Here is a 16,163-nt window from a genome sequence, read left to right as displayed (position 1 = left end):
TCTAGAATATTCTAAGGTTTGGCAAGGATTGGGTCCCAACATTGCCAGGTGCGGAAGGTTTAACTATATTGTAAATACGGTCTTATTTCTAACAGATATCTGATTTCACTTTTAATTTCCTTTCTATTTTTGACCCAAGAATTTCAGACACTTATTAAAAAAAAAAAAAAAAAAACGTGTTGAAGATAAAACTGATGCCATTTAGTGTATAACAGCAACTTGAGAACATTACATAACATCATCAAAATCTCCAAAGATAACAATGTAACTACGAAACAATGTTAATCAAGGACTCCCTGTATTTGGTATTTATGTCCAAAGCAACATTCAGTGCTATAATTATTTTTATGTTCTAATTTAAATAACATTAGAGACTTTAATTGTGGTGAAATTATGGAAAGTTGAAATGTTTGTTGTTTAAGATATGTAAATATTTATGTCAGTGTTTTTCAGACAGAAGAAATTACAGTTTTTAGAACATTTCTGTGAAACTGGCATACAGTACTGCAACAAGCTTGCACTGCAGAGAGAGAGAGAATAATAATAAAAACAAATTCTGATGATATACATATATACATTCCAATATACAGCACATATGCAAAATGGCACTTTATTTTAAGCAATTAGATATTTTGTGAAGTTATGTCATTTTGTTATGTATATACAGTCAGAAAACATAACTTTAAATATATCAGAAACCAGAGCTAGAGTTCGGTATCAATATAAAACAAACCTATTGCACACTCAAAATACATTAAATATATTGATATGAAAAAAAATGCACCTTTCATTTTTTTTTTTTTTTTCAGTTCAAAAAAAGAAAAAAGATAACTCTTATGCTATGTGTATAACATAAATATATATATATATATATATAAAACATTTTCTGTACAGAAATGTAGTTAGATTCCTATATGCAATTATTAGAAGAAGGTGAACAAATGATTCAGTTTGTCCAGTTGAATTTAGAAATAATACTGAATGTACTAAATGGCAAAAATATATAAAATTTACATCAATTTCAAGTAAATGACGATAAAGAAATATTATATATATTAATAAGGCTGCTTTAAATTTCAAACCTTACAACTCTTACTATTGTAATCTTGTAAAATACATACAAATGTACATCAGCATGCTTTAATCAATTTAATGCAGTCATAGATGACATACGTCCAGGTCCAGATCAATATGTAGAAGAATATAGGGTTTCTCAACCATCTATACAAATAAATATAACTATACAAAATTTTATATAAATACTATTTTTCAGTGTAAAAGCTAAAACTAAAGAAGTTACATGCTATTTTTATAAGTGAGGGCTGTAGTGAGAAGAATGGCAAGGAGAAATAGTGCTTATGAACTAAATGAAATGCAATGCAAACAACAATGAAAATATGGCAAAATACACTACCATAAAATCTGCCTATGGGCCAGTCATAATCACATGTGCACATATACTTGAGAAGTGTTCTTTTCATAAACTACATACTTGGAGATAGACAGACGTAGTTGACTTTTTAAGCAAGTTTATAAATGGACTCAAACTAGTAAACAGCACCATAAATAAATTGCCAGCTACATTTTCTCTAGATTGCCCATCCAAGCTGACAGTTTTGGCAGTTAACTGAGGTGAAGTGGAAAGCAAACAGTTCTAAGCAGCAACAACTGCAGCATGCTCTTCAAGGTGGACATAAAAACAATATACTGTCTAATGAGCAGATTTGTTTGGGGCTTCAGATAATGAGCTGGGCCTTATTGATCGTGAAGGATTACTTTCTGACCATCGTCTTGTGATATCACCATCTTGTTTGAAATCTGGATTTGGTTTTGATTCCCTCTTTTTTGTGGTATTAGAATCTAAACTATGACTGAAGCTAAGAGATGGCGGTGCACTACCATTGGCACTGTGTAAGCCCGATTCTACTTTTGATTTTGGTCGCAATGTATTTCGGAAACCATCAAAAAAGTTCTTTTTATTTTTAGGGGGGCTGTGTTGTCCTACATTTGAGCATTTATCAAAGGGCAAAGAGTGCTTTCGCTGGGCATCCACAATGTTGTCAACAGGGCTAGTATTTTTCCCACAACCCCTCCCAGCTCGTGGCAAAGTTTCTGAACTTTTTCCAGATACAGCAGATGGAACCACAATACTATGTGTCCGTGTTTCTTGATCATCACTAGCCTCAATGTCCTTCTTTACACTAGAACTAGATGATGAAACTAAAGCTTTCAAGTCTGTTCCTGTCACATTACTAGAGCGAGCTTTCTTTTCCCTAACCGGATGTCGAAGTGATTTTGAAGTGACTGAAGTACCAGATGCGCTACCAACTTTTATTGTTTTATGGGCAGCCGCAGGATGAGATAGTGTTTTTCTTAGTGAAGGATTCCACAGTGAGCCTAATTCTGGTGCAGAGCTAGAAAGTAAAAAAATAAAAAATAATGAAAAAATAAATATATATATCAAAAGAAATACAATAAATGAAATACTACCCTTTTAGGTTAACACATTCTCTTTCTTTCAAGTAAACTATTAAAATCACAGCAAAGCAGTTATCCTTATCTCCAAAAAATCAATAAAGCAATCCCCAAACAACTGCTTATGCAAAAGCTTGAAGAATAGGGTTGATGCCCTCGAAGGACCTGTCAAGCACTCAGATGCCGACAACACAATATCCTCTGCAGCAGAGATTCTTGGTCCCACAGGAAGTAGCTATAGTTGGTGACTTGACTGTGAGGGAAGTGGGAAATGTATTGTGCAAAGAGGACAGGTGGAATAGGACCGGGATATGTTTGCGAGGCTAAAGATGATGATGTAGAGCAGCAATCATCTTTTAAGGGCACAGAAGGTGTTGTATACATTGGTTCCGAGTAGGAGATCTGACGATTTAATTAACAACTAGAGAACAATGTCAAAAGAAGTCAAGAGTTAGGATTAAAATTGAAAGTGTCTGCAATCCTGCCCAGACACACTGGAAGAGTACATGACGAGAGCCTTGTCAATCAATTCAGCCCTGGAAAGACTATGAAAGGCTCGTGGAGTAAAACTTTTCTCAGCATGTGCTGTGATTGTTAACAAGAGACTATTTTTGGAGAGATTAGATACACTTAAATAGAAGGGGTGCAAGATTATTTGCTGATGCTATCGAAGCAGTGTAAAGTGGGATGGAAAACTATCTGAGGGGGACACTGACAGATCAGCAGCCACTGGAAGAAGTATAAGTGATTCTTGCACTGCTTTTATTGGAAGATGCAATAATGCGGAAAATGAGGTGTCGGGGATTTCAAGGATTCTGGAGTTCATCATGAGACAAGCAAATAAATGGGCTGCGTTAGGGTTACTAAGATTAAACACAAGTGCATGTATACCTGCATCAAGTACACCAGTACTAGGGGCATAATAAATAAATTTGATGAATTTTAAGTACTTCTGAAGTTATCAAATGTAGACATTGTGGGGATATTGGAGACAGTGTCACTCAGATATAAGGGATCTAGAATACGAATGTGGGAAGCACAATGCGAACAGAAAGGGCAGAAAGGAAAGGAGGGGGGGATTATGCACTCAGTAAAAAAAATAATATAAAATGCATCCAATATGCATCCAGTTGAAATGGGTGGCCAATGCAATGCAGAGTCAAGTCTGGTGTGACATAAGTACTGGGAAAACAAAAATGAGAGTAGGAGTGTGTTATAGGGCCTAATGAATTTGATGACTATAACGAGAAAAGGTACAGACATACAGAGTGCAGGAGTAAATCAGAATGTCTTATAATGGGGAATTTTAACTTTCCAGCTATTGACTGAAACTTGCGGGATGGTCACTCACACGACAGCAAGAAGTTTGTGGATTTATTGAATGACTGTTTCCAACACCAGCATGTTAGAGAGAGCAACAAGGGTAAGCAATACTATTGATCTGATCAGCAGCGACTCTTCAAGCATTAAAAGTTTGCATATAAAAGCTCCACTGGTTGGCAGTGATCACATAATGTACTGATGCGGGATTTACTTAAAGATGTAATTGCTGTCCAGGGTAAAGGAAGGGAAAGGCGTTTGCTTTTGTAAGAGTTATACAACGGTCCCAGGCAGCTTTTAAATTCTATGCTATGGGACCAACTCATGAAGTTAATAACAAATTCTAAATGGGAATCATTCAGGGATAATGTTCAAGGCTTAGACCTAAATGAATGTCAGATGGATTGATGAGACTTGTGGCAAAGAAGAAGGTGTGGAAAGCATAAAATTATCAGGTGTCACAGGAGCTTACTAGGTATAAACTAGTTTGTAATAAAGTCACAAAGGAGGTTAGGCAAGCTAAGGCAGATTATGACAAGTCTCTGGCAAAGCATGCAAAGAAGAACAGCAAAGATTTCTTTATTTATGTAAACAGTAGATGGAAGGGATGAATCACAATGGTCCACGACATGTCATTAGTTTAACTGTTGATGATGCTGCTCAGGTTGCTGACAAAATAAATAAGTATTTTGCATCCACATTCATAAGTAAGGAGTTCTTTAGGGAAGAGAAGTTCATCAAAATCTAACAGAGAGCTAAATAATTTTGTGATAACTGAGAGCAAAGTGGAAGTGAAATTGTTGAATCTTAACATAAAAAAGGTGCTTGGGGAAATTGGGATCTATCAAATTATATTAATGGAGGCAGCAGTGGAGGTTAACAAACCGTTAGCCATAATTATAAGAGCATTTTTGGATTCAGGGGAGGTCCCATGTCCTGGAGAGGGGTGTGCAAATATATCCCCAAGTCACAAAGAGGGATCAAAAGGTGATATGAGTAATTGCAGATCCATTGGCTTAACTTCTGTTTCAGGGAAATTAATGGAATCACTGGTTAAAGAAGTAATGCAGAACTATCTACACAGAAATGCAGTGTTACTGCAGTCACAGTGCATTTGTTAAGCGAGGGGGGGGGATCTTGTCTTACCAATCTGATTGGATACTGACACCATAACTAAGGAACTGGATGCAAAAAAATAATTCTGGCATTGCATATTTAGATTTCAGAAAAGTTTTTGATACTATTGCATTAAGGGCAAGTTGCGGCTACAGATAAAGGAATGGTTGAGAGAAGAGAGAGCAGATATCAATGGGCACTAATGTTAAGTTATTCCCCAGGATGCTGGGCCTATTGTTGGTTTCTATATTTATTAACGATATTGATGAAGACATATCATGCTTAAAGTTTAAGTTTGCAGATGGTATAAAGGTTGGCAAGGATGTGAAGTGCAGTTATCACAGCATGCCACTGCAACAAGATCTAGACAAATTAAGCAGATGGGCTGAGAAATGGCAACTGATGTTTAATATTGACAAATTCAAGGTGCTTCATCATTAGCATACTCTGTATGATAATGAAGATTAACATACTGTATATACATCTCCACGTATGTTCTATGTATCGAGTGACAGTACCCTGTCTATGCCAGAGGTTTAAAAATAATGTATGGATCATGTAGTATGTAGTTTGGCATGCCCATTGTTCATCCGGCCTGTTGGCAGCCAGGCCCCTAGTGGGACCTGGTGTTACCATACCTGGCGACGGGGATGCCGGCCGGGTATACCAAGAGACTAAATTAAGCTCTGGCAGGTCCTGCCACTTACTTTCCTGGGATTTCGGAGGCTAGGACCTAAAATAAAGGTTGGAGCTATCGTGGTTGATTCAGGTAAAATTGCATTTAGAAAGTGCTGAGTGTGGTTTTATGCTGAAAGAACTATTTCTAGAGAGCCTAAAAGGTCAGGCAAAATTTGATGTGATTTAAATTTGGATATGTGGAGCAGTCGCTGTACAAGAGAAAGTGTTGAGATGGGAAGGTGAAGACTGGGGGGGGGGGTGAAATAGGAAGAAGAGGGGTCAGATAGGAAGGTGCCCCCCATTTTCTGTGGGGCATGCATGCCCATGCCCCACCAGAATGAAAATGGGGAGGCGAGAAGAGAGAGGACCCCCCAAGAAATAGGGGCAAAAAAAAAAAAAAAAGGTCCTCACAAGGGAGTGCGGTTTTGGGTCACCAATAGGACATATCACCTATTGTATCTATGCTGTAATCCAAATGGTGGTGTCAGGTCCAGTGATGTCACCACTGACTCAACAAACAAGGTCTTGTCCTGGCAAGCCAGGGTCTGAGGTTCTGTGATTTTTATTATCAGGCCTTTGTCGTGCAGCGAAATGGAGTTTTCTTTTTTTTTACCTTCAGGAGTGGCAATTTTGGATTGGTGTTCAAACTGGGTATCACAGAGTGGGTGCTGTGGAATAGCTTCATACATTATGGTAAGTTTTATTTGTGTGTCACGTTCTTGTTTGACCTCCTGCAGTCCTTCTAGTCGGGTTGCCTTTAGTGTATTGCTATCATTGTTTTCCTTCTGGAAAATAGATCCTGGGCATATTGACTGAGTGTCTTGTAGTCCTCTTTAGTGTCTAACAGTCTGGGTTCTTGACTGTCTGCTATATACAGGTAGTTCTCGACTTTACGAGTTAATTCGTTGCTAGTGTGCGCTCGTAAAGCGGGAATTTATTTCGCATAGACATAAGGTTAAAAATAAGGGTTACGTTCTCAACAATGAAATTAGTTAGCTAATTAGTTTATGTTTAAACAAAGATTGATTTATCCAAATAATTGAAAATGTAGCCTGTAAAATTAAGCAAATTATAATAAGAGAAATTATTTTCGACTTACAAATGTTAAAGAATATTTATTCTTCATCATCATCGACTAAATGCACACTCGTTGATCACTCATTATTGGCTCGGCACTCGTTGGTTTGTTGCACAAGTAGTCTTCTTCAGAAATGTTTCAAGAGGTATTTGTTTCCAAGATAATCTCTTTTAATTTATAAATTTCACGAATTGCATGCATAAGCATATTTTAATGGTACACACAAATTGCAACTAACACGATTCGCTTGGAGTAAAAAGTTTATGAAGCTTAAAAAAAAAAAAAAAAGGAATGAGGAGAAGATTCTGAAAATTTATTTATGTTTTTTTATACGATTAAAGATTTCAGTAAAGGGAAAACACATTTCACCATAATAACATAAAAACCCACACAATACCAGCTATCAGTATTTTTGCAAATGCAAGAAGATTGAGTTTACTACCCATTTATAATTGCTTGCAGTAACAGAAAAGCCCAATAAACTGGAAAGCGCAAATTGTTTTTATTGTTTTATGGTTGTGACCTCCAGAAATGTTCTTTAAAAAAATGTCACAAAGGCACTCAAAATAGGTTCTAATAATAGAGCATATGATAACGATGAAAGTGTATGCATTTTAATGATTTGAATTGGTAACAAATACAATTTACAAACCATTCTCATGACCTTTTATATGGCCTTAAGGTCAAGCTCTTGACCTAAAAAATGACATTTTAGAGAGACAAATAGCTTAGTTATACCTAAACCCGAGAACTCAAAGCGAAAACTTGTAAAGCGAGAACTGCCTGTATTGGATTGCAGTTATTAGGTTTATTAGTTATTGCATATATCGTCATACAGATCACAGTCAAACATTAAGTGTCTCCAGGACTCCTGGTTGCCACCGGGGCAGTCAGCATTATCTATGATACCAAGTTGGTGAAGCTTAGCTTTAAACAGGCATATCCTTTAAGGAGGAAGGTGGTATTCCGACCGGGGTGAAACCATGCTGGTCCCTTGGGATAAAGCTTCATGACAGTGAGGAGGAATCTTCTAGTCAATGCGCCTTTTTCTGCGTCGCTCCGTCTCCTCTGTCAAATCTGGACGAGGTGGTCAGTGATTCTACTCTTCTCACAGTTGCGGTCATTAGTGATGTCAGTGGTGAGGTCATACATTGTAGCTGATGTTTCTAGCAAGATGTAGAGCAGACCACAGCAGGTAGCTTCAAGGTCCAGGGGAAGAACTCCTGCAGGACCTGGAGGGCAGCCGTGCTAGTCACTCTCGTCACGGTAAGGATGATGGTCTTCTGAATGGTTTCGAGGATCCTTTTATTCACTTTTAGACCTGCACTTATGTACCAGACATGGGACCCATACATGATGGCAGGGATGAAGAGAGCTTTGTAGTAGAAGGACAAGGTGTGGATTGAAATTTAATTTTCTGTCCAGGATTATTCCTAGGTATTTGATCTGTTCGCACAGCCTTAACTGTTTTGGTTCTTAATCTTAATTTGTGGTGTGGTCTCCTTAAGTCTAGCGTACCTTTTAGCAGCACCGATTTTGTTCTGTCAGGTACTAGTTTGAACAAGTGTAGTTTGGTCTATTGTAGCAGCTTTTGCAGGGCATCATTTGTTTGCATTTCTAGAGATGATCTGCTGTCAGCCTCGATGTCAAGACCAAGTCATCTGCATAGGACTCCACACCACTCAGATCCATGGCAAGGAAGTCATCTAAGACAAATTTCCACAGAAGCGGCCACAGGCCAGAACCCTGGGTTCTGTCCTGTAGCCGCTTCTGTGGAAATTTGCAGACTGGGCAACTGAGGCATTTATATGGTGTCGTAACTTGCACTGCTCCATCAGCCAGGTAATTAATCATGCAATTGTAAAGATTCAATGGAAGGTATGGCAGCTCTGAGTCTCGCCAAAACAATTGGCCACCAGAGGGTGTCGAACACCCCAGTTAAATCCACTGCGATGACAAGGAAGTATTTCCTTTGACACTGGGGTGGCTTTAGAGAGGAGATTCTGTATTGCTTCGATAGTGGATTTGCCAGGAGTAAATCGTTATTGCTTTGTCATGTTAGGATTTATTTCATTATAATGCCTTGTGACTCTGGTATGTGCAGCCTTTCGTATATTTTACTAGGGGTTGGTAGCAGGGCTGTGTGTCTGTAGGAACTAGGTATCTCCGGTGGCCTTGTTGGGTTTTTTAGGAGCAGTTTTAAATTTGCCTTTTTCCACCGTAGTGGAAATTTACCTGCTTCCAGGCAGCAATTGAATAGTTTTAGTAGTAATTCCGGTATATGTTCCGTTGCTTCTTTTGCCATCTCCAGTTCAATTAGGTGCAGTCCAGGGCATTTCCAAGGAGATTAAAATTTCTTCTAAGGTGAAGGGCAGTTCTATTTGGTCATTATTATAGCAATTATTTTCTTGGAAGATAGCCTGCTGCTCATTTGTTAATGTAGTTGGTAGCTCCTGAAGGATGTTGTCCAGGATGTTCTCAATCGACTCCTCCCAGGTTATGGTTAGGTTTCCTTGTGCTGTTTTGGTGGCTCTCATGACTTCCCCCTCCCCGAGGAGTTTGTGGGTGTTAATTTTGTATACCACCTCCCAGGGATTGCTGTTTCCTGACCCTTGTACCAGCTTCTCCCTTGGATTCTCTTTTCTTTTCTTTTCAGTATAATGATTTCTAGCGATTCTATATTGGTTCCTGAGTTCAGTGACTTCTTGTTGCGGCCAAGTCCTTCTAGCCCTCTGAAATTGTTTCTTTCTATGCTGTACTAATTTCCTCATTTGTGTGAGCTCTGGAATCCACCAGGGCGTGGTCCCTGCAGTGGGGAGGTTCTTCTTTTCATGGCTTTCTCTGCTGCTTTAGTTATTATTTTTGTTACGTCCTTCTGGAGTTGTTCCGGATTTTCACTCCCATATGCCTGCTCCCTCAAGTGCGTGCAGGTATTGTTGGCCTGCTGTGCATAGCATCTCTTGGAAGGTGTTCCAGTTTGCCTTTCCAAGGGCGAATCTATTTAGCATGTGCCTGTCGGCGGTTGTTCATGTTCCTTTCTAATGCGAAGGTTATTATAATATGGTCCTAGGTCGTCCAGGCGTTTCTAACCATCCAATTTGTGATGTGGGTGTCTGTGTTTCTTGTGGCTAATGTTATATTGATCTCTACTTCCCATAAGGTGAGGAGGTAGAAGGGTTGGTTTTTAACAAATATGGAGTTGGCCAGGTACTCCTCAAGCCTTTGCCCATTTGTTGTGCCTCTTCTTCCGGGCATGGTACTGTGCCAGAGGGGAGACCAGCGGTTGACGTCTGCCCCCACTAGTATCTTGTGTCTGCTTAGTGTAGTTTGAAGATTCTCCAGGTATGTTACTGCGTAGTCGATTTCTGCCCCTGGCCTGCAGTATAGGGCAACCACATAAAGACTTCCCATGGAAGTGACCAGGTGGGCACATGCTGCCCAGGGAGTTATGTTATGTTATTTGGTTTTTAGGAGCATTAGCAACTAAGGCCATATTGCTCCGGGGATATGCGGTGGTCATTCTCTGACCTTTCGGCATCCTCCGTATTCGGTGGTCACGGGCGCTCAGGGAGTGCAAAATTGCGGAATTTTTGTGACCGTGATGTGGGGTTTCCTTATTATCACAGTTGCCCATGGGGTTTCATCTGTGTACTGCACAATTTTGTATTTAATAGGATATCCCCATACTTGCTTCTGGTGTGTGTACGGTTCCAATATTATGAGGATGTCGGCGTTTTCCTTGTCAGCTTTTAGTCCGACCTGCTCCGCCACTGCCTGAGCACACTGTGCATTGAGATGGTGGAATATGAAAACTCTGGAGTTGAATTGTTTATGACATGTCGGACACCCAGCATCACGGATGGAGTATGAGCGCTCCAGTTTCGGACTCTTACAGTTTGCGCAGGTTGGTGCGTCTGTTTTGTTGGGGCAGGTACTGTACTCATGCCCTTTGCCAAAGCAGTGGCTGCAGGTCGGCTCTCTCTGTGTGTAAGTATGGGTGGTGTGGCCATATCTGCAGTAGCGAAAGCACTTGGGAATGGGTAATGTTCCCAGTATCTCAGGCTGCTCCATTCTATATAAATTCTGTTTTGGGTGCTTAAGATTTGCCATGCAGATAGTGCCAGTTCCACTGCCCAATTTACCTCCATCCCGTTCTTTGCTTTTATTTTGAATTTTGGAAAAATCAGCTCAGAGGGTTCCAGATCTGGGAAGCGGCTCTAAGTTCTTTCTATAAATCTCAATTGCTGCAGTACCAAGTCATACTCTACATCAAATATTAGTATAGATGGGCCTTTCTTTTTTTGGTAATTATGCCTTTAGCCCTAATGTGGTTATTTTCTCATTTTCTTTTATTTCTTCTATCTCCTTCTCGCTCTCCATCTCGATCACGATCCCTGGGTTCCTGGTTTTTCAGATAGACTTTATCCTGGTGTTTTGAAAATCTTCCTTCAGTCTATGACTTTTTGTTTGATTTGCTCACTTGATTGGTTGCTATCCCTGGTAGGTCTCAGTGTCACTATAATTGGTGTTTTTGAGTGTTTTCTTTTGTGCTTGTAAGTCGCTGGTTTTTTCCCTCTCGTCGGGGTGTGCCTCAGCGCTCAGGCGTATGATGGGGTGTGCTTTAGCATTTATTTGCCACCATCAGCAGGTTTATACGCTTCTAGGGCTGCAAGCACCCTCTGATGATCCACATTTGTTTTTAGGAGGATTGTTTCTAATTTGGTCCATCGAAGGACTATGTCTGCTTGTAAGGTTGAAAAAATCCTGCTACTGTTATCTTTCATTGTTTTCTAAAGTGGCTCGCAGAGTGAGCGCTTGCTCAAGGACTGTTCCCTGCGGCAACATGGAATCCAGGGGGGGGAGTTTTCCCCCTTGATTTTGCTCTTCTGTGGTTTTGCTTGGTTCCTGTCAATCTCTTGCTTCACTATTGCTCCTCATTTCCTGGTCTGCTTTTTTTCACTAGTGTACCTCTTGTTTCTTCTCTTGCCACTGGTGGCTCCTTTTCTGGTTTTGTCCTGTTCTTCTGGTTTGTCCAAAGAGGGTTTCACTGCTCGCTTGTTGGTAGATGTCTGGGAACCCTCTGGCTGGCTTTGTTGACTGCCTGGCATCTCCTCCAGGTCTTGTGTTCCCATACCCAGAATTGGATAATGGTGCCGAGATAAATTTTTTTTTTTTTTTTTTTTTAATTTATGCAGAAGGATGAAATCCACGGAATGGGGCAGCTTATGACTTGCTTTGCTGCGGGGTGCAATGTTTAGTTCAGAGTCTCCTGTATAATTGTTGATCCAGAGTTTGCCAGGTGGTGGGGGGGGGGTCTTAATCCTAGATATCAAAAATACTGGATGTTGATCTTAGTTTAGCATCCTTCCTCGGGAGCCATTGGGAACACAGCACATATTATACACAGCGGATTCCGGTTATTTGGGCCACAGGTTAATCAGGGCAAATCTTAAAAAACAGAACCCAATCGAGAAAATAGCCAGGCTTTACTTCGCTTAATTGGGACAACATGCCATTTAATCGGGGCAGGAGACCACAGCACTGGAGATCACCCTACGATTGTCTCCGACTGAGCCACGTGGTTCGGTCCGATTTCTGGAGGTAACAACCATAAAACAATTAACGGTCACATTGCGCCTCCGTAGCCAGGTGGGAAGGAGCAGCAGTGCATAGCACACGCTTCTTGATTAGACCGGGGTTCGAGCCCGTCACCACCAAATACGGAGAATACGGAGAATACGGAAAGGTCAGGGAATGACCACCGCATATCCCGGAGCAATATGGCCTTAGTTGCTAATGCTCCTAAAAACCAAATAACAAACAAACAATAACAAGCGGTCACCTGTTTATTGGGCTTTTCTGTTAGTGCATTCTATCATAAACGGATATTAAACTCGATCTTACTGAATTTGCGATAATACCGACAGCTGGAATTCTGTGGGTTATTATGGTAAAATGTGTTTACACTTCCATGTAATCTTCAATCATATAAAAAAAATAAATTTTCAGATCTCTTCATTCCTTTTTAAAGCTTTGTAACTCGTTACTCCGTTCTCACTTGCACATATTGTGTTACTTGCAATTTGTGTGTGCCTTGTAATTTGTTATTGATTGCTTATCTTGTTACTGTTTCAAATTTTAACCCCCACCCAGAAATGCAGTGAACAGAAATGTCAACTAGTTAGTTATGTACATATTACAGTATGTATTAATTATTCCGATTATCACGTATATTCTTCTGATTTTAGGGTATCATTTAATTTTTTAACTGGTAAGGTAATAAAGGGCAAATTTCTGCTTAATATATCTTTACTTTTATAGCCTGTGGATAATATTCCTCCTATTTTCGCTAATTAGAATCGCTGTTTAATAGAATTAAAATTCAATTCACAAACGCGATCACAATGACCACCGCTTACTGCACATCGCATAGTGAACGGTACTTCACAATGGGTACTCCATCGTAATGTGATTTGATTGTACAGTGAACCAATTGTAAAAGGGGGGGGGGTTTACATTGTATTTTTAACTATTTACGTGAAACTTTGGATAATTGGGGCAGCTGCTTAATCGGGCCAAAATGCACTAGTCCTGATGTGTCCCAATTAACCAGAATCGACTGTGTGTGTGTGTGTGTGTGTGTGTGTGTATATATATATATATATATATATATATATATATATATATATATGTTTTCAATATCTTAAATGTAGTGAAATTAATAACTTCTATTAATCATATATTAAGTCAAATAAATTTAGTACCCATAAATATTCTGGATATAGATATCTTGAGGCGTATGATGGGGGCGCTACCAACTGACACTAACGGTCACTCAAACAGGGTTCAACCAATCAGGGCTTGACCACATGGTGTACACTGAGAACAAAGGCCTTTGTTTATTAAGCAGCATACTAAAATCAGATGAGGAAAGCTAGTAAAATATCCAAAATTCATCATGAGTGTAATACTACACTTCAGGGAGAATTAAAAAAAGACCTGGGGTTAGTTGTGCAGTTAGATAAAAAGTACCCTGAGCAGTGTAGATAGGCTGTGAGGATAGCATGGTGTTTTATCAATAATATACAGGAATTTTTCCAGCAGGGATAAAGAGGTGATTATTCCATTACACAAGGCCACATCTTGATTATGGCATTCAGGTCTGGAAGCCTCATTTTAGGAAGGATGTGGATCTGCTGGAATGGGTGCAGGGAAGAGTAAGATTAGTGAGGAAACAAAAGGGTGCCCTTACCAGCAAAGGCTTCATTCAGTTCTGCAAATTGAGGTGTCTGGAGATTAGACATTTGTGAGATCTGCTTGAAGTGTTTAAGGTTCCGAATGGATTGGTGAGTTCAATGCCAATGGAATACTTCTCTCAGACTACATTCAAAATGAGGAGGGATGGTTGCAAGATATGTTCATAAATTTCTCAGCAATCAGCAGGTAGTTGATTGTTCGAATAAACTTTCATGTAGTGTTGTTAAAGCTGGTATTTTGAATAAATTCAAGAATTAGACAAGCTGCTAGAGGAGATAAACAGATGTTATGAGAAATGTTTTTTTTTTTTTTTGATTGATGCAATAAGCTAGCTTTCTTGTATCATTTGCCACTACTAATACTAAGTATGCAAGGAGTACTAAAGTAAATGGTGCCTCCGTAGCCAGGTGGGCAGGAGCAGTAGTGCGTAGCACATGCTTCTTGATTAGACCGGGGTTAGAGCCCGTGACCACCAAATACGGAGGATGCAGAAAGGTCAGGGAATGACCACCGCATATACCCGAAGCAATATGGCCTTAGTTGCTAATGCTCCTAAAAACCAAACAACAACAACAACTAAAGCAAATGCACCAACTGGCTTGACTGTGAGGTTAACATTCTGCATCTTATGTATTCCTGACTGTGAAGAAACTGTCAAGCTTATTTACACTGAGAAGAAGAGCTGAGAAACTGTTTTCCATGGTCAAGAGCAATGATCCTTGGACCTGATTAACAAGATATTCCAGTATTAGCATTAGCATTAGTAGAGGCGTTTGATGCAAGAAAGCAAGCTTATGCAGCATCAGCCAAAAAAATAAATAAATAAATAAATAAATAAAAAAATAACCACTTCCACTTCACCCCTCTGTTCGTTCAAAATACCTGTCCAGCTGAGCCTTAAACTTATTTAGGCTATCAACTTCCACGACAAGGGATGGAAGTCTGTTCCACCAACCAACCACCCGCTGGTTAAAGGCAAATTTCCTCACAAATAATGAAAAGACAGATGTAGGATAGACATCCTACATCTGTCTTTCCTCAATTTGAATTTATGCCCTCTCAGGTGATTATTCTGAGCAAGAGGAAGAATCCCATCAGCATTGAGCATGCTCAAACCATTCAAGGCTTTATACACCTCTATCAGATCACCTCGCTGGTGCCTAGTCTCCAGACACTGTAATTTGCAAAACTTAAGCCTTTCTTCATAAGAGCACCCCTTTGTTCCATTCACTAATCTTGTTGCCCTTTATAAATTCATTACAGGAAATAAAATCACCAACTCCATCCTACAGAGGATTGAATTTCTCTCTTAAATCCACCTCCAGAGAGAGACCCTTCAGGATATTTTTTCCCGCCATGCTGATGATCACCATCACCACCCTGATGATGAGGTTCACCTGAAAATTAAAGACAATAGTTGATACCAACCTACTATCACCAAAGTCAAGTTGGATGTAGCAAATTCTGGTATGGTGATAGTGGGTTGGTATCAGATAGTAGCTTCAGCTTAGCTGAATTGGACACTGTCATTAAATGCACTAAAAGTGAAAAATGTCTGGGGCCGGACCTCAATGAAGTTGAAGCTATGAAAGATCTTTGAAATCTATTGCCATGAATATACTATTTGCTTTCACAAGGAACATTTTCCCTTCTTGCTGGAAACTAGCTGAAATTCAACAAGTATTCATTCATCCTGACAAACTCAACTCCAATCGTTTGCTCACTCTACTGCCTATGTTGGGTAAAATCAAAGTGTATTAGCATTAGTTGAGGAATATGATGCAAGAAAGCAAGCTTATATAGCATCACAAAAAAAAAAAAAAAGTCCCTTCCCATTTCACACATCCAGTCACTCAAAATGTTTGTCTAGTTGAGCCTTAAATTTATTTAAGCTATCAACTTCCACAACAACAGATGAAAGTCTGTTCCAGAAATCAACTACCCGCTGGCTAAAGGAAAACTTCCGCACATTTTTTCTACAACCGTCTTTCCTCAATTTGAATCCATGCCTCCTCAGGTTCTTAATCTGAGCAAGTGGAAGTATCCTGTCAGCATTGAGCCTGCTCAAACCATTCAAGGCCTTATACACCTCAATCAGATTACATTGCAGGTGCCTAGTCTCCAGATGCTGCAACTTGAAGAACTTAAGCCTCTTTTGGTAATTTTTTTTTTTTTTTTTTTTTTTTTTATGTTAGTTGTTGGTGCATTGACTTCTGTGGCCATAATGCACCTCCCAAAG

The 16,163-nt window shown here is 39.5% G+C and overlaps 1 protein-coding gene across 3 annotated transcripts in view; it reads right to left on the bottom strand.

Moving 5' to 3' along the window:
- Positions 1–1,190: 1,190 nt before the first annotated feature.
- LOC150091743 (triple functional domain protein-like) overlaps positions 1,191–16,163 on the bottom strand; it is a 402,788-nt gene continuing 387,815 nt past the window's right edge. For 2 of the 3 annotated variants that reach the window (XM_090376799.1, XM_090376800.1), the window contains one exon: positions 1,192–2,414. In XM_090376799.1, coding sequence (XP_090232925.1) covers positions 1,712–2,414 — 703 coding nt within the window. In that variant the 3' untranslated portion in view covers positions 1,192–1,711. Of the gene's footprint in view, positions 2,415–16,163 lie in introns of all 3 variants that reach the window. The other variant, XM_090376801.1, reaches the window with a different exon arrangement.

This window comes from Mastigoproctus giganteus, chromosome 1, assembly GCF_048544385.1.
Source record: "Mastigoproctus giganteus isolate SK-2022 chromosome 1, ASM4854438v1, whole genome shotgun sequence".
Taxonomy (NCBI): domain Eukaryota; kingdom Metazoa; phylum Arthropoda; class Arachnida; order Uropygi; family Thelyphonidae; genus Mastigoproctus; species Mastigoproctus giganteus.
This window is presented reverse-complemented; position numbering and strand designations above follow the sequence as displayed.